The sequence below is a fragment of the Leguminivora glycinivorella genome, chromosome 12 (assembly GCF_023078275.1).
Source record: "Leguminivora glycinivorella isolate SPB_JAAS2020 chromosome 12, LegGlyc_1.1, whole genome shotgun sequence".
Taxonomy (NCBI): domain Eukaryota; kingdom Metazoa; phylum Arthropoda; class Insecta; order Lepidoptera; family Tortricidae; genus Leguminivora; species Leguminivora glycinivorella.
The window spans coordinates 17,148,423-17,173,914 of NC_062982.1; the positions used below are offsets into that span (position 1 = coordinate 17,148,423).

The following is a 25,492-nucleotide window of genomic DNA, read 5'->3' on the forward strand; positions in this document are numbered from 1 at the left end:
GCTCATTCCTGTTCTAAGACCCTAACCAGGACGCTTTTGTTTAGAGCCTACGAAAAGAGTTTTCAACTTTTTATATTAAGTATCCGATCCGGTCCAAGATGGCATCTGGTACGGGCGTAGGCATTTATGCAAATGACTAGTGACTACAGTGGTAGTATCAGCATGGGCAATTATGCCACTGTCTTTTAAGCCGAGACATACGCAATAAATACCTGTGTACATAAGAATATAGTTAGACAAACCCAAGGAAAGAATATCTATATACTCAGCGACAGTCAGGCGGCACTCAAAGCCTTCACATCGCCCAGAGGTGACTCTTGACTGGTATTAAACGGCATCCAAGCTCTTAACAAGCTTGGAAGGCAAAACAAGATGCAACTGGTATGGATACCGGGGCACGAAGGCTTCATTGGCAATGAAAATGCTGATGAACTTGCCAAGGCCAGGTCTAAAGACAACGTCACAAGGAACCATTAAAACGGCTATGAAGGACCATACAAAGGCTAATCACCAAAAAGAGATGCCCTGGTAGGTCTGAAGCATTCAAAGCTCTTTATGCGGAGGGTAGAATCTGGATGGAGCAAAAAGCTAGGAAAGCTAGGCAAAAGACAACTCCAAATTATAACGGGGGTGTTCACAGGCCATTACGGGATCAAAGGAATGTTGGCCAAGATGGGACACGCTGACTACACAGATTGTCGCATGTGCGGCGAAGAGGAAGAGACCGTCAGACATCTAATGTGTGAATGTCACGCCCTCGCCAGACAAAGAATGAAGAACTTTGGAGCAGGCTACCTATTACCAAAGGACATCAGAGAGCTACCCATGAGCCTCATCATCCGATACGTGGAGATGGTCGAGAAGCTCCTGAATAGCTGAAGGATCTTAAGATCTTAGGGGGTAATTGCACAAAAGATCCCGATGGGTCGAAGTGTATCCGGAAGGGCCCCGCAGATTTAAGATAAGATGAGTATCCGATCCGATCGAGCGAAGGACCGACTCCTATACATTCTCGAAATTATTCAAGGCGCCATCTTTGATTTTTGCCTTTGACATCCTTCCTATATCCGATATCGGAACGGATAATATGACAACGCTGTATCGCCTATAACCATCATCATATCCAATGCTGTTGTCTCACGTTCCACTCTACACAAGCCATCCTCTCTACCATCCATTTCCAAGGTAAAGGTGTTGTCAGAAAAACTTCTCGTTATACCTAACACCTAACTAATCACTACTACTAACTGTCTTATATCGACAGCTCACTATCTGTTTGCAAGATTCTAGTCATAGAACTAAAGATAGAGAGCTAGGTGTGTTTTAATTTCTACAGTTTGCTGATTTACGCAAAAAATAAATAAAAATGTAGGTAAATTTTGCATTATGGCGTTCATATACCTCAGCCGTTATCAATTCCACGCTTATACGCACCTGTAACATTAATTTTGTTCCATTTAATAAATTATCCGAAATTATCCGAATTATTCGAATATTCGAATAATAAAAATTGTATTATCCGAATTATTCGAATATTAAAAATCCGTCGGATAATGCAAACTCTATTTGCAAGGGTGGCCACCCGATAAACTCTCGAGACGACAACATCGGTGAGTTTGGCTCCCCATCAATCTCCATAATTTTATTTTCCGTTTTGTTTTATTTTATTACAATAGTTCGTTAGGAACTTCGTATCCGCAGGTCCTTCAACATTTCTGGTCCTTCGAACCGGATTCTCTTCCCTGTTCCCCTATTTTCTCCTCATACATTCATTGCGAATCGTTCTCCTCCCGCACCGTCCGTATAAATATTACCTAAATTATTCTTACTTACTCGCTCCCGCAGTTTAGGTATTTATTTATACGTGTATAACTTTATTCGTCGCTCCGCCCTTATAAATTATTTACCTAAATATATATTATTAACCGCACCCGCAATTTAGGTATACGTTTATAAGAGTTTATCCTTCATAGGAACATAAATTGATTTACCGCATATTTAACCCTTCTCATGCAATATGGCAAAAGAAACAAAAGCCGAAAGCGTTGACAGCTGGTGTTATGAAGACGAGTTGTCAATGCTTGAAGCAAAACGCAACGTCTTCTTTGAACTCGTCCAGGGTATTTATAAAAAGTCGCTAGTTGCCGATACAGATGCAGTGAGTCGCGAAAGTTTTCTTGACGCTGCTGACACTATTGACGAACTTCGGACGGAGTTCAAAGAAGTGGTAAATGAGTACAACCGCACGCTACTGAGGACTAAGACGGCTGCTGTCCCTAACTATCAGCCGCTCATAGCCTTTGAAGATTTGTACTGCCGCATCAGGAGAGTGGTCAAGCGACTGCAACCAGCCGCACCGCCGGCCTCTTCGCCGCCTTTATCGGTGGAGAGAGCTAGACCTTCTTTGCCAACGATGGAACTGGTAGCGTTTGATGGAGACATACGTAACTGGCCGCTGTTCTACGCTAGTTTTAAATCGAGAGTGCACGACAATCTGTCACTTACCGACGAGGAGAAGCTGTTTTATTTAATTGGGAAATTGTCACCAAAAGCTCAAGCCGTCTTTGCAGGTATAACTCCGAGCGCTGACAATTATCAGCTTATTCTAGATAGTCTACTTGACAGATTTCAAGATAAGCGCACTCTTGCCTCGACTTACATGGATCAAATGCTCAATTTGAAGATTAATGGTCCCGCTTCCTCGTCTAACTTCCAGACATTCATTGATAAGTTTGTGACAGCTGCGAATGCGCTTAAATCGCTTAAGCTGGATGATTTAAGCGATTTTATGCTTATGCATATAGCTTTAAAGAAGTTAGACCAGGAAACTCTTCGAGCATTTGAGATGCTGCATCGAAATACGAAGTTGCCTACATTTCGCGATCTGTCAGATTTCATGAAAGGTCAGTTTAGGATTTATCAAAACTCGCAACCATGTACCGCCGTCTCCGCCGCCGTAAATCCATCGCGCGAAAAAGGTGTTAAGTCGATTCAACCGCGTAGTGCCGCACCTAAACTACAAAGCTACGTTGCTTGCGCGAGCACTACTAAATGTATTTGTGACAATATTGTCCATGAACATTTATTCAAATGTCCTTCTTTCAACGACTTAACGTCTTCTGATCGCTTCAAACGCGCTAAAGAGCTTAAAGCATGTATTAACTGCTTAAGCATTAAACACCGCACCCGCGAGTGCAATTCCGAGGTGAAGTGTCGAGTTTGTCATCAAAAGCATCATACTCTGTTGCATTTTGACAAGAACAAGGATGAAAAAGCTACGACCTCTGATGAGTCAAATGCATCTACGAGCAACGCAGCTATTAAAACATCCTCGCCGCCGGAAGGCACGTCCTGTAACACGTCTATCGTGACGCAAGCACTTGCTGCCTCTAACAATAAAATGTCAAATCAACACTCAGCATCTTCGTGTGACACGGTTTTGCTGTCCACCGCAAAGGTCATCGTTCGCGACAGTAAGGGTGAAACGCAGGTTATCAAATGTCTGCTTGACACCGCGTCACAAAGTAACTTCATTACTGAAGAATGTTGTAGGCGCTTAGGTTTAACTTTTGATAGGAAACCAAGCTCTGTATTTGGCATTGGAAAAACCAAGAAAATTGTTAAGGGGAACGCAAACGTAAAAGTATTTTCGCGATTCGACGATAATATCAACTTCGACGTTTCGAGTTTGGTGGTCGATCGCATCACCGACGACCTGCCGTCAGTGCCCGTGGACATGTCAGCACTGACACATGTTCATGGTCTCCCTCTAGCTGACGACACGTTGGATACGCCCGTCGCCATTGATGTACTGGTGGGTGCAACTATATTTCCACATTTGCTGCTGCCGCACATCGTCAAAAGCGAAGTGGACTATATGCCACCAGCTATACAGACGGTACTGGAGTATATTTTAATGGGTTCGGTGCCTGCTTTACAGCCACCGCGTAAATATACTTCAGCTTGTTGTACTTCCGTGGATTCCATGGACCACCTCCTCAAAAAGTTCTGGGAACTTGAGGAAGTATCCGCTCCGCCCGCTCAAAGCCAGGATGACTTTGAATGCGAGGAATATTTCCGCGCCACCACTACGCGCGACGCTAGTGGTAGATATACTGTGGCATTGCCTTTCCGAGATGACGTGTTCAAGCTCGGAGAGTCGCATTCGGCTGCTAAGAGGCGCTTTCTTTGTCTTGAAAGAAAGCTAGAGTCATCGAGTGTGTTACGTGCCGCCTATGACGATATAATTCGTGAATACGTCAGTAAGGGTTATATATCGGACGTGACTAACTCTCTCAACGCGAACACCTCTTCAGCCCTCGCATACATAATTCCTCATCATGCTGTCGTGCGTGAGGATAAGACCACTACCAAAGTTCGTATGGTCCTGGACTCGAGTAGCAAGACAACTACAGGTCTGTCGCTGAATGATGTCTTGCACTCAGGGCCCAATCTTCAAGGGGATTTATTTTCAATCCTCTTGAACTTTCGCTTATTCAAAATAGCGCTTTCAGCCGATTGTCGCCAAATGTTTTTACAGATTGGTGTTCGCGAATCGGACCGCCAGTTTCAACGAATCTTATATAGATTCCGCCCGGCAGATCCCATTTCGACATACGAATTTAACCGTGTGTGTTTTGGTATGAAGTCGAGCCCATATCACGCGCTCCGCGTCGTTCGCCAGCTGATTGCAGACGACGGACATAAGTTTCCAATAGCAGCAGCGATCGTCCTGCACATACATGGATGACGTATGCTTCTGCATTATGTCAGATGATTCGCAACAGCGGGATGAATCTGTTGCTATCGCTGCGGCTAAGGAGCTTATTGACCTATTCAAATGCGGTCAATTTGATCTTGTCAAATGGACCTGCAACTCAGAGACCGTGCTACGTGAGATACCTGCTTCTCATAGGGCTTCCGTAGACTTGGAAATAGACCCAGGAGTCTCGCAAAAGGTCCTTGGCTTGTGTTGGAATAAATCTGGCGATTATTTCCATTTCAAGGTGACAGAGCCAGATCCAACGTGCACTAAAAGGACAATCTTGTCTGCAGTGGCTCGCCTATGGGATAACGTCGGCTTAGTAGCTCCAGTTGTCCTTTACGCAAAACTCCTCATACAGGAGCTTTGGTTGATCAAATGCGACTGGGATGAGACTCCCCCGACCCATATTGTAAATTTATGGGAACGATTTTGTTCTGAGTTGCCAAAATTGAATGAAATTAATATACCGCGTCATCTCGGGGTAGTACAAGGTTGTACTATAAACCTCTTAGGCTTCGGTGATGCTTCCGAGCGGGCATATGGAGGTGTAGTTTATCTTCAGGTCATAAACGGGAATGAAGTGACAGTTCGATTGGTGTGTTCCAAGTCGAAGGTCTCTCCCTTGAAGACAGTCTCTGTAGCGAGATTAGAGCTGTGTGCTGCTGTCCTCCTGGCAAAGCTCATGCGGAAGGTGCAAGATAATTTCGAGCCCCGTTACAACATTAACGAGATCTACGCCTTTACTGACTCGAAAGTTGCGCTCTGCTGGATTCAGTCATCACCACACCGCTGGCAAACATTCGTTGCCAATCGCGTTGTTAAGATAATTGAAGCTGTACCGGCCAGCTGCTTCCATCATGTGGCGGGCTTAGAAAATCCCGCGGATTGCTTGTCGCGTGGCCTGACGCCTGCTAAGCTTGTGGATCATCCTTTGTGGTTTACAGGACCGGCTTGGGCATCCAAGCATCCATCAGAATGGCCTTTAAGGGAGCTCGATCGAGAGTCCATCGGAGAAGTGCCGGAGCTTAAGCCTCTTGCACACGCTACTACTACGGATGTGTCAGAGTGTGATAAACAATGTAATAAGTTTCTATATGTGTTTGTCTATGCATGTGAGATAGGTATTCTTGCTATCTCACTCTCTCACTCTGTGTGTCATGGCGATACGATGCGCCACGTATTGTGTGTCCTAATAAGACAATAAATTTATTTTTACACTTTTACCTATATTTTTACTTAACCTTTATCTGGTTATGGGCCCAGGCACCTAACTAAATAAAGAAAAGAAAATATAGGTTAAAAGGGGGAAAACTGTAGCGCCAAAACATTTTCAAAAATACCGGTTTGCGGGGCGGCGACCATCTTGAATTTTCGCACCGGGAAGGGAATACTTGGTCGAAGTATTCGACCAAGGAAGGAGGGCCTACAGGATGGAAGAAGAGAAGATCTCTTCACAGAGTGCAGGAGCAGTAGGTACTGCAATTAAACTGGAAGGTTCCAAAAATTGGAATGTGTGGAAATTCCAAACTTCGGTGTCACTGAAAGGGCAGGGTCTGTTTAAAGTAGTAGACGGGACGACCGTGAAGCCAGAAGATGAAAAGCTACGAGCACGTTGGGAGTCGCAAGATGCGAAAGCTCAGGCGCTCATGGTGACAAGAATGACGGAAGAAGTCATGTTACACATATTGGCTTGTGAAACGTCAGCAGAAATGTGGAAAAAACTGCAGAGTGTGTATGAACAGAAGTCTGAAACTTCTATACACATAATTCAACAGCGCTTCTTCCAGTACAAATTTGAAGAGGGTGTGCAAATGGCCGTCTTTTTATCAAAAATACAGGAGATGAAGAACCAGCTGAAACAGCTTGGCGAAACCATATCTGATAAATTCGTAATAACTAAGATACTCATGTCGTTGCCTGAAGCCTATAATCATTTTGTTTCGGCATGGGAGTCTGCTCCTGAGGAGAAGCAGACGTATGATAACTTAGCGGCCAGACTTCAGATTGAAGAAGAGAGAATAAAAGAAAAAGATAAGAATTTGCCGTCGACGTCAGCTTTTGTGGCAAAGAAAGTGGAAAATAAGTCAATTAAGTGCTTTTCTTGCAACCGCGTCGGACATTACCAAAGTGAATGCAGGTACAATAAGAATGAGAATATGCATCACAAGGATAGTCGACAAGTTTTGAAATGTTATTTTTGTAATAAACCGGGACACTTAAAAAACCAGTGTCGTTTTAGAAAAAGCAAAGAAAGAAATGCTTTTGTGGTCGATAGTATGGACAGTGAAGATTACCAAACCACCAAATTCCTCGTCGACCAAGGTGCGAGCGAGCATATGTGTCGTGACATTGTACTGTTTTCGTCGTATACGCCCGTAAACGATAAATTCGTAGTTGTAGGAAACAATGCGAAAGTTAGTGTGCACGGTATAGGACAGATGGCAGTGCAAGTGTGGAACGGAACGGACTGGATCGAGACTGCCATAGAGAACGTACTTCACGTTCCGGAATTGAAAACCAACCTGTTTTCTGTTTTCTGTGCTACGTCAAAAGGTTATGTTGTTGTTACCGGCGAAAATGAAAGCAAGTTTTATAAAGATAATAAATTGATGGCTATTGCCGAAAGAAGTGGACGCATGTATTATTTTAATTTTCGGTTTTTACATACATGTACAGCCAATGTAGCTGGTTCTAAATACGCTGATTTACACGAGTGGCACGAAAAGTTAGCTCACCAAAATATGACGTATGTGAAAGATGTGCTCAAGAAATACAATATCGAAGTAAATAAAACCCAAATCGATACTTGTGAGGGCTGCTTAAAGGGCAAAATTCACCGCTTGCCCTACCCAGCAAGCGAAAATGTGAGCACAAGAACATGCGAGATCATTCACGCGGACACTTGTGGGCCAATGGAAGAACCGTCAATTGGAGGATCCAGATATTACGTAGTATTTAAAGATGACTACTCCAAGTACAGGAAAGTGTATTTCATAAAAGGCAAGGATGAGATAAAGGCGTGCGTCAAAAACTTCATTAATCAAGCAGAAACTGAAACTGGTAACAGGGTGAAGATTTTCAGAAGTGACTGTGGAACAGAATTTCTAAATAGAGATGTGAAAGAGTTCCTTTCTGCAAAGGGAATAATACACCAGACTTCGATACCATATACAGCGGAACAGAATGGCAAAATTGAAATTGAAAATCGCATTCTAGTGGAAGCTGGCAGGACAATGTTGCTATCGAAAGACTTACCAAATAGTCTGTGGGCGGAAGCTGTTAACACAGCTGCCTACGTGCTAAATAGAACCGGGAAAAGCTCAGTTCAAGGAAAGTCTCCATACGAGCTATGGACAGGCAAAAGTTTTGACATAAATCTCCTTAAGGTGTTTGGAACACCAGTGTACGCCCATATTCCGAAGGTCAAGAGACATAAGTGGGATGCTAAGGGAGAAAAAGGCTTTTTAGTTGGATATGGAGAAACCACTAAAGGGTATAGGATTTATTTTCCCGAGAAGAATGATGTTGAAACAAAAAGAGATATTGTTTTTGTGACTGAAGGCAATGTAAAGAAAAGTTTGCTTATCCCAAATAGTTCAATGATACCATGTGAAGTGCTTAGCCAAGATGATGAAGAGACTCAACTGCAGGGTCAAGATGGGACAAATGACTCCAGCTGTCAGGTACAAAATGCTGATGATACTCAAGATAGCTCAAAAAACCATTCAGACTCTATCTATGATGAGGCTGAGGACAGTTCTGTCCAGGTTGACAACTGTGATGACCACATCCAGACAAGAGAAGTTGAGGAACCTTTAGGTCGGGGAAAGCGAGTTAAGAAGCCTTCTGTCTTGTGTAATTGTAATAATGTGATGAGTGATAGTGATGAACCTAAAACTTATAGTGAGGCAATTAATAGTGCAAATGTGTCAGAGTGGAAAAGTGCAATGCAAAGGGAGCTGCAAACCCTGAAAGACAATAACACTTGGACAGTCTGTGATCAAAAGGTTAGAGACAAAGTGATTAGTAGTAAGTGGGTTTTTAAAATAAAAACAAATAATGGATCATGTCAATATAAAGCTAGATTAGTAGCTCGCGGCTTCGAACAGAATGATGATATCGATTTGAATGACATTTATGCACCAGTTGCCAAGCTCGCAACTTTCAGACTGTTCGTGGCAGCAGCCACTAAACTAGGTCTGCCGGTCCATCAAATGGATGTGACAGGGGCATTTTTGTATGGGGAAATTGAGGAAGATGTTTATATTAGATTGCCAGAGGGTGCATTTGAAGATAATAAAAATATTGTGAAATTAAACAAGTCATTGTATGGCTTAAAGAAATCACCCAAATATTGGAATAACAAATTCAATTCTGTCATGATTAAGGAAGGGTTTAAGAGATCTCAGGCTGATTGCTGTCTTTATTCCAAATGTGAAGGTCAGAAACAAATGTATTTACTGATATATGTTGATGATATTTTGATTTTTGGTACTGATGAGGAACAGGTCATGGGGTTAAAAACAGTTTTGAAAAAGGAGTTTGAAATGAAAGATTTGGACTTAGTGTCAGATTTTTTGGGAATAAATGTCAACCAAAATTTAGAGACTGGAGTTACTGAACTATGTCAAAAGAAATATCTTGAAAAAGTTTTAAAAAGGTTTAATATGTATGATTGCAAACCTGTTAGTACCCCCATGGACTATAATTTCAACACTCAAGTGCTTGAAGGTGAAAAATGTAACAGTAGTACTGTAAATATTTGCAGACAAATCATTGGGTGCTTGATGTATGCGGCTTTAGGTACTAGGCCTGATATTTGTGCTGCTATGTCTATACTAAGCAGGTACCAAGACTCGGCTAGTGAAATGTTGCTAACAGCTTTAAAAAGAGTATTGCGATACATCAAACACACATTGGGTTATAAATTGGTGTTTAAATGCAATGATGAAATGCTTGTAGGGTTTTGCGATTCAGATTGGGGAGGAGATCTTCGAGATAGAAAGTCGACAACTGGGTTTTGCTTTAGCTTTTGTAATTGTTTAATATCTTGGTGCTCGAAAAAGCAAAGCACAGTAAGCATTTCATCTACGGAGAGTGAGTATGTATCACTGACGATGGCTGGTACTGAAGCCTGCTGGCTGATTAATATCTGTCATGATCTAAATTTCAGAAATGTGTCTCCAGTTGTGATTTATTGTGACAACCAGTCTTCGATTAAAGTGGCTCATACAAACAGTGTAAAAAGATTGAAACACATTGATATTAAACACCATTTTATTAGGGAAATAATAGAAAATAATAAGGTTGTTGTTAAATATGTAAAAACGGAGGATCAGGTTGCAGACATGTTCACGAAGTGCCTGAAAAATAACATGTTGTCAAAATTTGTGAAGATGTGTGGCCTGAATACCTAATTTTGTTTTTTTTGTGCTCTTTATTTTGAGAATGTGTCAAGTTGTTAATTGCTTTTAAGTTAAAGGTATAATGGTATTGTTTTTTGTTAGTGAGTAAACATTATTACATTGAAAGGGGGTGTGATAAACAATGTAATAAGTTTCTATATGTGTTTGTCTATGCATGTGAGATAGGTATTCTTGCTATCTCACTCTCTCACTCTGTGTGTCATGGCGATACGATGCGCCACGTATTGTGTGTCCTAATAAGACAATAAATTTATTTTTACACTTTTACCTATATTTTTACTTAAGAGGGCATTCAACGAAAACGTCGTAATAATGTAAAATTGATAGTTTTAGTCGGCAAAATGCTACACTTTCCGTCATCTAAAAGACTTATTAAGTTCAGGATTCGATTAGGACATCTTCTTAACTTACATGTTGTGAGACTGGATTTTTAAAAACTAACTCACTTAATTAATTATGATTTTTTTTCTGGTGCATGTTTAGGAAAACCCGCGAAAAGTGCTGACTTAGTCCGTCTAATTTGTAAAATTTGGATAGTTTTGAATGCTTCAAGTGGTAAATTTGTATTATGTATATCCTGTACTACAATCTTTTGAGACTACTTCTTTGTTATAAGGCTTTAGAATAGAGTAAATGAGGATATGATGAATCCAATTTGTTTCAGAAATCACCTCAGATTAAGTGTCAATTTCTTCGAAAACTTACGTGTTTTTGAAGTAGTTTTAATATAAAAATAATCTGCAACGCTTACTTAAACAGATTTTATGCAAAAGTTTTCTATTAATTGCAATTTAATATTTTTGACGATTTTTTAAAAATGCCTCCTTATTACCGGTTACGCGCGCTTGCGATGTCAGTACCGCGGCAGAGCTTGTAGAGGCAGGACGTATGTTAGTCCGCTCCGCACGCGGCTCGACGATCGCGAAGTTATTTTGTCATTGTGTGCGGCACCCGCCGTGTCCAAAACCGCACTTGTGTGCGTGTTTGGATGTACTGTTGCATGTATACTGCGACCGAAAACTTTGATCCTTGGGTTGACGACTTTGGTAACTAACTAATTAACTTGACTAATATTTTTAGTAAGTATTATTTATTATTGAATATCATTTTAGGTTACTGACTCGTCTCAACAAAATCTTTGACAATAGATGGTACTCAGGATCTGATGATGAAGTCAGATGGTAGTCATGAGCTCTCATCAACCAGGTCTTGAAACCATTTCGTGTTTGGGCTCGTTTGATTTGCCTCAACAAGATCTTTGACAAGAGGTGATGGTACCCAGGATCTGATGATGAAGCCGGAAGGTAGTCATGAGTTCTCATCAACCAGGTCTTGAAACCATTTCGTGTTTGGGCTCGTTTGATTTGCCTCAACAAGATCTTTGACAAGAGGTGATGGTACCCAGGATCTGATGATGAAGCCGGAAGGTAGTCAACAGAATTCATCAACCAGGTCTTGAAACCATTCCGTGTTTGGGCTCGTTTGGTTCGTCTCAACAAGATCTTTGACAAGAGATGGTACCCAGGATCTGATGATGAAGCTGGAAGGTAGTCAAGAGAATTCATCAACCAGGTCTTGAAACCACTCCGTGTTTGGGCTCGTTTGGTTCGTCTCAACAAGATCTTTGACAAGAGATGATACCCAGGATCTGATGGTGAAGCCGGAAGGTAGTCAAGAGTATTCAACAACCAAGTCTTGAAACTCTTCTGTGTTTGGGCTTGTTTGATTCGTCTCAACAAGATCTTTGACAAGAGATGGTACCCAGGATCTGATGATGAAGCTGGAAGGTAGTCAAGAGTATTCCACGACCAGGTCTTGAAACCACTTCTTGTTTGGGTTCGTTTGATTCGTCTCAACAAGATCTTTGACAAGAGATGGTAATCACTCTTTTATACTCTGGCGCATCCACTGTCTCAGTGCGTCAACAGTCAACTAAAGCAAGTAGGCGTAGCGTAGAGTTGTATTTCCTTACAAAAAACTAATACATAGATGTGGACCTTCCTGTGCTCCATGCAATTAAAACAACATAATATTTAAAAACCGGCCGAGAGCGTGTCGGGCCACGCTCAGTGCCTGCACTGAGCGTGGCCCGACACGCTCTCAGCCGGTAGATAGCCGCTCGGGTCTTCCGTAGTTTTCCATATTTTTAAAAAAACTACAGAACCTATCAAGTTCAAAACAGTTTTCCTAGAAAGTTTATAAAGTTCTACTTTTGTGATTTTTAAATATTTTTTAAATATATTGTTAAAAAGTTAGAGGGGGAAGGGGGACACTTTTTTTCCTTTAGGAGCGATTATTCCCGAAAATATTAATATTATCAAAAAACGATTTCAGTAATTCATTTTTAAATACCTATCCAGCAATAAATCACACGTTAGGGTTGAAATGAAAAAAAAATCACGCCCTACTTTACGTGTAGGGGGTGGGTACCCTAATAAAACATTGTTTCCACTTTTTATTTTTGCACTTTGTCGGCGTGACTGATATACATATTGGTACCAAATTTCAGCTCTCTAGTTCTAACGGTCACTGAGATTATCCGCGGACGGACGGACGGACGGAGGGACAGACAGACAGACATGGCGAAACTATAAGGGTTCCTAGTTGACTACGAAACCCTAAAAACACATTTTAAATATAAAAAAAACTACTTAAAATTAAAGAAAACCGATCTTAGTTCCATTATATATACATATATATAATGATATACATATATATACATATATATATGATATATAATGATGTTTTCTAGGTACATACCTAGAAAACATCATCATCTTCCTTGTGTTATCCCGGCATTTGCCACGGCTCATGGGAGCCTGCGGTCCGCTTTGACAACTAATCCCAAGATTTGGCGTAGGCACTAGTTTATACGAAAGCGACTGCCATCAGACCTTTCAACCCAAAGGGTAAACTAGACCTTATTGGAATTAGTCCGGTTTCCTCACGATGTTTTCCTTCACCGAAAAGAACCTAGAAAACATATATCATATGCAAAATGAAATAAAACTAAGAAAACGGATTATATTCATTATACGCGAAATAATCTGATTCCATAAATTTATTTCATGAGTAACTATCGCGGTGACAGAAGACAATATTATATACACAATTTATTATATTATAAAAGGTTTTTTAAATTATTTCTTCCAAGGCTACACACGTTTTAATAGAAAAAACTGTGATAACTTTAATAATTAAACTAAAAGGTCAAGTATTTATGCACGAAATCATGTATGCAAATATGTAATTTATATGGCGGTGTTTTTACGCAAGTATCAATAATGGTTAGTCCGCAACGCTACTGACGGCGTGGCGGTACCGACCATGAATGCTATCCCTTTCGCTCTAGCCGCACGTAAGGTTGGTTCGAAGAGGATCGCACGCTATGTCTGTACCGCAGGCTACAATCGTTATGCTTCTGGTTATAGTGTGCGTCTGCACACAGGCGCACGCCAGCGCCGCCGGCGTCGAAATTCGAGCAAGCAGATTTTTTGAAAGCGCTCTTAACCTTTATCTCAGAGTCACCACTTTATTCCCTCGCGCAGCGGATATCGTCGTGGTCTCGATTACTGCGCATCGTCGTATACGTGTACCGCATCCTTAATCCGAAACCGCTCCCCACGGCCCTTACCCGATCCGACTTAGAGTTTGCTGAAGGCAAAATTCTCTCATCGTTGCAAAACGAACATTTTTGTGACGATATTGAGAAAATTAAGAGCAAGAAATATTGCTCACCTGCTTTACAAAAGCTCAAACCGTTCTTAGGCAAAGACGGTCTAATTCGTGTTGGAGGCAGGTTGACAAATACAGACTTGCAGTATTCTCAGAAGCACCCAATTGTGCTCCCGCGACGTAATCATGTAGTCAATATGATCGTTGACTACGTTCACAGAAAGCATTTGCATGCTGGTCCCGAGTCAATGATGACTATACTTAGGCTTCAGTATTGGATTCTGTCGGCTCGTCGTGTCATTCGCGACCGCATTGCCAAATGCAACACTTGTTTCAGAGCGAATCCACAATCGTCTTTTCCGCTCATGGCAGACTTACCGGGCTGTCGCGTGAATCAAGTGGATAAACCGTTTACGCATACAGGGTGTGATTATGCAGGCCCTCTGCAATATACGCCTACTCGTGGCAGAGGAGTGAAGAGTCGCAAGGCTTGGTTATGTATTTTCACTTGCCTCACTACGCGCTGTCTTCACATTGAGATAGCGACGGAATTGAGTACCGCCAACTTCATGGCTGCATTAAAGCGCTTTTTGGCACGCCGTGGTCCCGTCCAATGCATGTATTCGGACAATGGAACCAATTTCGTTGGCGCCAATTCTTATATGCGTGACCTCTACAAGTTCTTGGATGCTCATCGTCCACTTATAGAGATGGAACTAGCGGAGAACCGCATTGATTGGAAGTTCATCCCTCCTGCTTCTGCTCATTTTGGAGGCGCATGGGAGTCTATGGTGAAAATAGTAAAAAATCACCTTTTCAAGGTGATCGGTACGCAAATACTGACGTACGAAGAACTTCTAACGACGCTTGCTCAGATAGAAGCGCTCGTTAATTCCCGGCCTCTAACAGCCTTGAGCAGTGACCCCGCTGAGCCATCAGCTCTTACTCCTGCTCATTTTCTCCATACTGCTCCACTGTTGTCGTTACCTACTCCATTGGTCGAGTCAGGTAACTTACGTGAACGACATGCCCTCCTAGATAGGATAGTGCAGTCTTTCTGGCAACGATGGCGAGCAGAGTATCTGCATCAGTTGCAATCTCGAGCTAAATGGACAACGCCATCAGTTCCCATCGCAATTGGCACAGTAGTCGTCATTAAAGTAGATAATGCGCCGCCATTCTCATGGCCATTGGGTGTTGTAGACGCAGTGCATCCTTCAAAGGATGGCTCAACCCGCGTTGTTACTGTCAGGACAAGTAAAGGAAGTTTCGTCCGTCCTGTCGTGCGGTTGTGTCCTTTGCCTGACCAGTAATGGAATGGGTAGGTATTATGTTAGAATAATATTATTTTTTTCGCTATTATTTTACTCGAAGAAAAGGGTCATTATTTATTTATTTTATTTAGTACTTATTTCCTTTAAAGGAACCCTTTAAAGCCGGGGAGAAATGTTCGCGCCCTTTTCATTCATTATCATTCATATCGTCCATCCCGCTCGCTCTTCCTTATGATAGGTTCAACCTCATTTTTAATTGTCATGTCACCCGCCTCTTTGCCAAACTTCTTAAAAAATATAAAATACGTCAAGTGTCAATCCGCAAAAAGACATTCGTTGTCAATGGTGAATAAAAATATCCGCAACGAATTAAGTTATTAATTAATTATATTATAATAGAACGATTCGCGAGTGTGCAGTGCAAGGAAAGAGAGAACCAAGCTTTGCAAGGGTGGCCACCCGATAAACTCTCGAGACGACAACATCGGTGAGTTTGGCTCCCCATCAATCTCCATAATTTTATTTTCCGTTTTGTTTTATTTTATTACAATAGTTCGTTAGGAACTTCGTATCCGCAGGTCCTTCAACATCACTCAATTCGATTTCATACTAATTTCATATAGCAAGACGTTGAAATTCGTTTTGACAGTTCTTAAAAAGAAGCTGATTTGACTAGGAGGCAAGTAGCATTTGACCCATCATAGCGACATCTAACAGACCATTAACCCAAGGTATGGTATCTAAACGAGCATATTTTTTTCTCTATGATTCCGACGTATGTCTTTTTCTTTCTCTACATCCTCATGTTCATCATATTTATTTGCCTTTATAGTACTTACATATGCCTAAAGCTTCGCAGCACTCCAGATACCTCTCCTCAGCGGGTGAGGCCTTCCAGTTGGTGATGCAGGTCTTCAGCTCAGGTGAGGACAGCACCAGGCTTAGCGGGTCGTCTTCAGATAGAATAGCACCGTCTGAGGTCATGAGGCTGAACACTGGACGGACGCCGGTCAATCTAAAATGGAGATTATTAAATAGAAAAAATAAAATTTTGAAAAAACCTCCGACCGCGATAAGTGGATCGATTTACTCACTTGACTAACTCAGCTTTCAAACAAAAAAACTAAATCGAAACCGGTTCATCCGTTCGGGAGCTACGATGCCACAGACGGACAGGACAAACAAACAGACAGAGTAGACAGACACGTCAAACTTATAACACCCCGTCGTTTTTGCGCGGGGTGTTAATAAAAACAAATTTAAACAAAATTTGATACCGAGCATTTCATGAGACGTTTTTTAGAAGAAAAAAAATCGTATCGCCAGAACCGTGGCTCCTAGTCCTAGGACCTAGGTTTCAAGGACGAAATGGAAGGACACCACAAACCCCCAAAAAATGTTGTCGGTTCATGTGCAAACACCCTGTATATTCCGTTGAATTCTATACAAAATGTTTGTATCATGACTGATGACAGTGTCGTTTCAAGTAAAATCTCATTATGTGACACTTTTTTGATAGGGTCAATCCAAGCTAAGTTTGCAGCGATTTCGACAGTCTCGCCTCTGCAAGTGTTATCATCAAACTTTTGTGAAATGATGACGGTTTTGCAGGTATCTATCCTATCAACAACGTTGCAAACTTGTTACAGCTACATTGGTTTTATTTCATACATAGGTTTATTTATTTGACGTTCATCAGCGTATTGTAATATGCCTACTTGAAAAATAATACGAATTAAAGATTTTTAACCCCCAACGCAAAAACGATGTGGTGTTATAAGTTTGACGTGTCTGTCTGTCTGTCTGTGTGTGTGTCTGTCTGTGGCATCGTAGCTCCCGAACGGATGAACCGATTGATGTTTTTTTGAAAGCTGAGTTAGTTGGGAGTGTTCTTAGCCATGTTTCATGAAAATCGGTCTACTATGTCGCAGTCGGGGGTTTCTTCAATTTTTTTTGCAGTTAGGTTATTTTCTACTTACTTGTAATACCTAGTCTTCACTTCATCAACCAGCCAGCTGATTGTCTGTTTGTTAATCATGTCCAACTTCAGCGATATCAACAGCACCTTATCCTCCACTTGAACCTTTACGGCCGCCGGCGGCAGTATTTGCGTCTGCATAGTTCTTCCATTTTTATTAGACTGAACTATGTTTATAGGTTGTATAACGTTCAAAGGTTGCATCACACTAGGGTTCATATTCATCATGTTGAAACAGTCTTTTCTTGGACTGTAGTTGCTGAATTCAGCTGGTGATTGCCTTGAAAATGGACCAGATATATCGTTTTTACGCGGACTGTAGGTATTAAAGTTTTCTCCTGAGGATTTCCTACTGAACGTCCCTGTGGGCGTCAGTCTTTTGTTTCTAGAATTAAATTCACTATCGCTTCCACTATTACTTGATTGATCATCTTGTCTATTTCTTTGGAAACCAGCTCGAAGTAAAGTGCTCTGTTGCTTCCAGCGTTTTCTCATATGATCTCTAGTATCCCTAGTTTTAGACTCATTAAGTTCCCTATCTATAGCTGGCCAACTATTTCTAAACTCGGGGCATATATTTTCGTTGGAGTCTGAACTATTTTCGTTGATAGCGATTATATCGCTCATTCGCTTCTTTTGTTTTTCAGCTGATTTCCTATTGTTGATGTCTATAAGTGGTTCGATCCTGTTAATATTTTCAATACTGTCTTTGATAGAATCATAGGTGGGTTTCTTAGCAATAGTTACTGATGATAATGGGTCACTGAATTTTCTCTTCTTACTTTTATTTGTGCCCATATCGTCATCAAGCCATTCGTCGTCTACTTCATCAGGGTCTAACAAAGCTGATTTTGGAGCTTTCTTCAAATCTACCTCTGGCAAGTCTTCAGAAGTCCTTCTATGCCTTAAAGCGGATATGACTGTCCTATATTCTTTAACTCCTGATATATCCTTCTTCTTAACAGTCTGTTCATCAGACGATCCACTAGACTCATCTGAAGGAAAAGCTGGTTGATTTCTTCTGGGTGATAGATCTATATCATCATCGGAGTCATCTTGGATAACATTTCTCTTTTTGAACACAGGTGATTTTGCTACGGAGGTACTCGCTGGAGATTTGTCTATTTTTCTTCTACTTAAGTTGGTGGTTGGGGATATTTCAGCGGGGGCAGTTCTGATTTGGTTCTGGAGGCGGGTGCATATATTTTTGTATAGTTCTTCTTTTTCTTTGTTGAGGACGGTGTTGGAGCGCCACTGACGGAGCGAGTCGAGCGCTGTGTGACCGAGGTCGTTCTTGATGGAAGGAATGGCTCCTTTGTCGAGGAGGAGTAGCATCACCTCCATGTAGCCGTTGCAGGCAGCGTCGTGGAGAGGTGTTTGACCTGAAAAGTATGTATAGAATGTCTCATACACACATATAGGAGAGAACGACGTATTACTTTTTAGTTACGCACTTTATTGGGAGTTTCTGTTCGATTAAACACTGTGGGACTTAATATGTAGATCTTTGCAAGAATGTCTTATGGTATTTATTTTATTCAATATGTCTATTTAACTAAGTATTATTAGCCATTCCACACGCGTACATAGCTTTAAAAACCCCGCGACGTAAAGTAACAATAGAAAGTGCGAACGTGCATTCCGTGAGAACGCGCGCCACCCCTGAGTAGGCCGCGAACTCGCGGCCGCCAGGATGTACTTGTAGCGCGGCGATAGAATCGCGGAGTTAGCCGCCCCTGCATGAACTGAACTTATTTACACCATTGCTTAATTCTCAGTCCGCTACCTTTCCCATTAGAGCCCGCAAAGAATGTGCTCGAATAATTTGCAAGAAGATAGCATATGCGAATTACCTACAGACACACCACAGAGTATCAAAAAAAACTTTATTAAATCTTACCTTTACTCTCATTAGTCCTCTATCATTGATCACTGCTCCATGGTCGATCAGGATCTGTGCAATCTCGTAATGACCGTTAATTGCTGCTTCGTGTAATGGAGTCCATCCGGCGAAGTCTCGTACATTGACTGGGTGTTTTTGTGCTATTAGACGTTGGAGCATGAATTTGTTGCCAGCAATGCATGCCTGTGGAATATGTCATATGATGTAATTAGCATTTTTACACTAAGATACGAACAAATAGGCGGCGGATCCACTAATGCAGAACGAAACAAGATATAATTTTTACAGAAGATAATTGTAGAAGATATGTGGATAGAAAAAAATACTTTAGAAACTTATTTTTACATTTAAAACAAACACAGAATCCAAACTAATAAAGTCACCTTACTTATTTTCCATTTAAATCTAAAACGCTTTGTGTGCAACTTCGCCCGTTTATTACAGCGATAATTGCGTTTTACGAGAGGCTACCATCTTGAGAAAACGTGGAGGATGAAACAATAGATATATATTTCGTCCCCTTTTTTACAAATACTATATCATATAAAAAATATATGCTTCTAATATTTACCCGCTGCAAGAGTGACTCTCCTTTCTCGTTCACTTTGTTGACATATGCTACGCCAGTTTTCCTGGGCCGTGTTTTAGTTCCACCTGCTATCTCTTCGTTGAAGTTCTCGTCATCATCTGTAATAAAACATTGGCCATTGCGTTACATATTAAAAATACCGTCTGCCCTAAAACTAAATATCCTTCTATGAAATAAGAAAATAAGTACACCGTGCGACTTTTTTTATTTTACTGCACTCTTAATTAGAGATGTGTCAACCCGGTTTGCCAACCCGGTTCAAACCGAGTTAGGCTCAACTCGGCCCGACTCGGTTTGACAGTTCACCAAACCGGTTCCAACGAGCAGACGGAACGCAGCCGAACGAACGTACCGATCGGTCCCACATGACTCGACTCGAAAATGTTGATAACGAAACCGGCAATATCGGCATCGGAACTGCAAGCCAGCGAGTGCAAGCAGGATAGCTGTACTTTCGCGCGGAAGTGGCGCCACGGCCGCGCTCGCTTTGGTTTGAAATCAATTATAACAGATGGTGCTTTTTTTCCTAATAATAAATGGGGAAATATAACAATTTACAACTGCAATTAAATGCTCCCGCTATTCTGCCGTTGCCGCCCTTGCCGATATTCTGTGAATTCTGTCTCCATTACGAATATTTTGATGAAATGAAATGAAATATATTTATTTGCATTAATTTAGTTTTAGTTTAGCTTGTTCAAACACTACTTTAATTAAAAAAAAAAAAAAAAAAAAAAACACATTTATATAATGTGTTTCGGGCATAACTTGACTCGACTCAACCCGACCGACTTGATTCGTGTTTAATTTTGACGAATCGCTTCACACGGGCCAAACCTAACCGCTACATTAATACGCTAAGGACCGTCGTAGCAACTCGGTTTGGTCAAACCGGGTTGAAACCGGTTTACGTAGAAAATCAAACCGTTCAGCCCGGTTTGCGATATTTTCGGTTTGGCACATCTCTACTCTAAATACAACAATGAGGCGAATGTCATAAGGCGAGTCCACACTAACGGCCCAGCCACGACATTGGTCTAAGCGCGGCAGCGGCGAGCGGCAGGCATACGTGCGAATGAAAAGTCCCATCGCTGTGTCTCGCTTCAATGTATGGCCGCCGCTCGCCGCTGTCGCGCTTAGACCAATGTCGTGGCTGAGCCGTAAGGCTGGTTTTAGTGTCACGCGGGCCGACCGCGCGGAGCGATCTCCACTGGACTAATATGTGTTAGCTTCAGGGAGCGTTTTAGAGTGGCGCGGACGAGTCCGCGTCACACTAAAACTGGCCTAAGTGAGCCGAGCAGGGTCCTGCCGCGGCAAACAACCGATGTAGACATCCCTAGGCTCGGACGAGACAGCGCGCGAGTCCTCGGCCAATCGATCTGCCTCTACCGAGGCACGTACAAATACAAAGCATTTATTCATGATAAACAGTCATAAAAATAAATAAATAAATATTGGGGACATCTTACACAGATCAACTTAGCCCCAAACTAAGCAAAGCTTACAGCTTAAGCGGCTTAAGCGACGATATACATACTTAAATAGATAAATACATACTTATATATATTTACTGTTTTTTTTTTATTTAAGTTTCATGACGCATTGGATTTATCTGTAATGTCATTGAAATATGTTTTAAAATAAATAAATAAAATAAATAAATAAATAAATATATATAGAAAACGTCCATGACTCAGGAACAAATATTTGTGCTCATCACACAAATAAATGCCCTTACCGGGATTCGAACCCAGGACCGCCGCTCAGCAGGCAGGGTCACTACCGACTGAGCCAGACCGGTCGTCAAACAAATAGTAAAAAAAAAACAGTATATTGCTAACCATAAAGCCATCGCTGGTCTTCCGGCACGTATACATTAGCCGTTTGCCGCGACGTACGTATTAGCTCTATGCGCCCCTATACAGCAGGTATTGACACCAATATATGTTCACAGTAAGATTATCTATTAAAAAACCGGCCAAGAGCGTGTCGGGCCACGCTCAGTGTAGGGTTCCGTAGTTTTCCGTATTTTTCTCACAAACTACTAAACCTATCAAGTTCAAAATAATTTTCCTAGAAAGTTTTTATAAAGATCTACTATTGTGATTTTTTTCATATTTTTTGAACATAGGGTTCAAAAGTTACGCACTTTTTTTTCCTTTAGAAGCGATTATTTCTGAAAATATTAATATTATCAAAAAACGATCTTAGTAAACCCTTCTTCATTTTTAAATACCTATCCAAAAATATATCACACGTTGGGGTTGGAATGAAAAAAAATATCCGCCCCCACTTTACATGTAGGGGGGGTACCCTAATAAAACATTTTTTTCCATTTTTTATTTTTGCACTTTGTTGGCGTGATTGATATACATATTGGTACCAAATTTCAGCTTTCTAGTGCTTACGGTTACTGAGATTATCCGCGGACGGACGGACGGACGGACGGACGGACGGACGGACGGACGGACGGACAGACAGACATGGCGAAACTATAAGGGTTCCTAGTTGACTACGGAACCCTAAAAAAAGGTGACCTTATATTATTGAAACACGATTTTTAATTCTTACCAGTAATATCCTCACAGCGTATATCATGCCCAATGGTCGTCGTCATGTCATCACCGCCAGCCGAACTCTCATCCTCAGAGTTTTCCAGATTGTTAAAGTCTTCATACCCAAGGTATCTGAGTTCATCTTGCGTTTCCTCCATTTTGTCCAACTCGAAATATTCTTCTTGGTATTTAAGGAGGGATTTGAGAGCTCGGATTTCGTATTTGCGCTTATTCCATTCTTTAGCCTGAAAGAAATAATAGATTGTCATAAGGGAGTTGAATCTTGTCAAAGAGATATATTGTTAAGCATGCATGGGCACACGTCGGGCAAACAAAATAACGTCTGTGACAAAGACCACATTGCAGGCCAGCATGCACCGGGCCCAGGATAGAGTGGCGTGGAGACAACTGGTGAAGAGTGTCCACATTCGTCACGTCCCTCAGCCATTAGGATACGACAAAGAAGAAGCAGAGATCGAAAATCCTCACCAGAGCTAATTTCCTGGGCAAGATGGCAGCACATCTGTCCAGATTTCCGGATTTTAATCCTTATCCCAGGCAATCTTATGTATATTTGCATGCTAAAGAACTGGTAGTAAAAACTAAATAGCCATATAACCCTTGCACATAAATCTCAATTAATAACCTAACCACAAAATTAAAATTTTGAAAAACCCCCGACCGCCACATAGTGGACCGATTTTTATGAAACATGGCTAAGAACACTCCCGACTAACACAGCTTTCAACCAAAAAAACTAAATCGAAATCGGTTCATCCGTTCGGGGGCTACGATGCCACAGACACACACACACAGACAGACAGACACGTCAAACTTATAACACCCCAGGGGTTAAAAAGAGAACTTACAGCATTCCTAGCATTCATGCAAGCCTTCTCAATCTGGTCATAAGGTTTCTTCGCCAAGTAGCTGGTCTCAGCGATGTTGTAGAGTGTGGTGAAGGCTTCTTTAGGCTCGTCCTTTATTAGCTCGTATTCCTTCTCCAGGAACATTAGGGCGTCGTTGTACGAGCCCATGTCTTTGTATGTTTGATACAAACTGAAAATTGAAAATGTTTGTATGTATTAGTACACTTAAAGAAGTAGAAACCGGGTATCGGTATAACCTATGATCTTTGTAAGGTCAATGTGGCCAATTCCGGTATTTATTTCGTAGACAATTGATAGTTTCATTGACAAAGTAGCTTTATTTTCCTATGCTTCAAATGAAAAAATACGTGTAATAACTAATGGAGGGAGGGCATCAACTTCATTGGTCTTCAGATATGTAGATGGAATCCTAAAAGTTTCAAGTTTTTGGTTCTCAGAAATAGAGATTTGGAAAATTTCGATCCTCATACAAAAATGTTCCAAATTTTAGAATTTTACTATCACAGCAAAATTTTCAAAAAATGCATGTTAGCTTACGCCGTGTCTTGCGTGGGCGACGGTCGCGCGACCGTCGCCGTCGCGTCTCATACTTCCATATCGATAAGGTTTGATTTCGTATGCGTCGCAAGCCACAGCGTTACAAATCCTTACCTGACGTAGATAGGTATAAGCTGTCTCCCGCTTTCTCCAGCTAACTCAGCTTGTTCCAGCATCTTCAGATAGTTAGAGACGGCGTCGTCATAGCTCTGCAGGTAACAGGCCCCGTCTCCCAAGCTTTCGTAGATTTTCTTTAACTCTGCATGGTTGGTTGGGTCTATGCCGACTCTTCGGTCGTCTGCGTAGCACATTGCTGCGACTGTGGGAAGACAGTAGAAATTATACAGGGTGTATTTTGATAGCGGGTCAGTAAGGGCAGCTATGAGATTCCGTGGTCCTACGCGAAAATGGTCTTAGACCTTCCCTCGATTTCACATTGATAAGAAATGGCATTTACAGATTTTGGAAAAGGCATACAGGTTGCGAGAAAAAGGGAGGACAATTTTACATTACCGCAAGTTGAGCCCAACTATGGTAATGTCTGAAAGCTGAGTTAGTCGGGAGTGTTCTTAGCCATGTTTCATGAAAATCGGTCTACTATGTCGCGGTCGGACTTTTTTCAAATTTTTAATTTTGTGGTTAGTTTTTCAAGTCTGAGATGTGGTCATGGTCATATAAATATGCATTAAAATATGAGTTACTTACCAACTTTCAGTTTAGACTCAATATTTTCCCTCTCTTCTTCATCAGGCGTCTTCATTTTCCAGGCCTTCACAAGGACTTGTTTTGCACTCTGGTAGTCAGCTGTTTTGCACAAAACATCGGCCTTTGTTGCCAGAGTCTCACACAGCTTTTGACCCTAGAAAACAAGCAGTTATAATAATTATTATCAATGCTATCATTCGGTATGGCCCTGACGGAAGATCAGCGTTGGCCACCCAGGCTAATACCATGCTGAGTCAGGACCATCTTCATGGCAATTATGTGCACTTCATGGCAATTATGTCTACTTACCTTTTGTGATGTTATGTGTGTAAATAATTCTCTGTTGTTGATCTGTATTTGTGTGTCTTTTTTTTGTATTATTTTGCCATGAATTAAAAATATTTCTATTTCTATTATGATAAGTAAAACATATTTGCGATAATGTGGTAACGGATTGAGAATTTCACCACCCCTTCTCCTCCCATGGGTGTTGTACAAGTTAGCTATGGGATATGGGATATGATTGTGGTGTAAGTGATAGGATAAAATTTGGATTTGGGGAAATATTAGATTACAATAATCTTAAAATCCCTTGGTGGATCAGATAGATAGAGGTTACCCAAGACCAGTGTAAATGGGATGGGAAAATATGTGTCGAGCCCTACACCTCAGCAGAGGGTAACCGGATGCAAAGAAGAAGATGATACTGGCCAGTATAGTTTGAGCAGGTATAGCTGAGTTAAATTACTATTATTTTAATTTATTTATCCAAAAGCATTACATATACTAATTTTAACATCAAAACAGCGAGTGAAAACCGCTAACGGTTTATCTGCCGCCTTGTTGTTTGAATGAGTAATTAAAACTTACTGAACTTTATCTAAAAGGGGCACATAGGTACTAACCTTGTCTTGCAACCTCTTAGCAATCTCCTCAGCTTTACTAAGGCAACTCAACGAGTTTGTATAATCATTCAACTTGTTGCTATAAAGCAATGCCAAAGTAGTGTAACACTGATGCAGCACATCATATATGTCCTGGTTCACACATATGTTTATAGCCTTCTTGAGACAATCAACTGCCTTGTCATGATTTCCTAAATATTCTTGGCACACTCCGATATTCAGAAGCAGTCGCGATCTCATGTCCATTAGCTCATAGATGTTTATTTTTCCGCTTAAACTGGAACAGATAA

The 25,492-nt window shown here is 41.3% G+C and overlaps 1 protein-coding gene across 1 annotated transcript in view; it reads right to left on the reverse strand.

The window, feature by feature from the left end:
* Positions 1–25,492, reverse strand: part of LOC125231669 (tonsoku-like protein) — a 30,936-nt gene that overhangs the window by 3,604 nt on the left and 1,840 nt on the right. The window contains exons 4-12 of the mRNA XM_048137176.1: positions 25,203–25,479; positions 24,298–24,451; positions 23,707–23,911; positions 23,035–23,224; positions 22,182–22,410; positions 19,593–19,708; positions 19,027–19,204; positions 17,120–18,509; positions 15,980–16,155 (exon numbers count right to left, since the gene is read on the reverse strand). Coding sequence (XP_047993133.1) covers positions 15,980–16,155; positions 17,120–18,509; positions 19,027–19,204; positions 19,593–19,708; positions 22,182–22,410; positions 23,035–23,224; positions 23,707–23,911; positions 24,298–24,451; positions 25,203–25,479 — 2,915 coding nt within the window. The remainder of the gene's footprint in view (positions 1–15,979; positions 16,156–17,119; positions 18,510–19,026; positions 19,205–19,592; positions 19,709–22,181; positions 22,411–23,034; positions 23,225–23,706; positions 23,912–24,297; positions 24,452–25,202; positions 25,480–25,492) is intronic.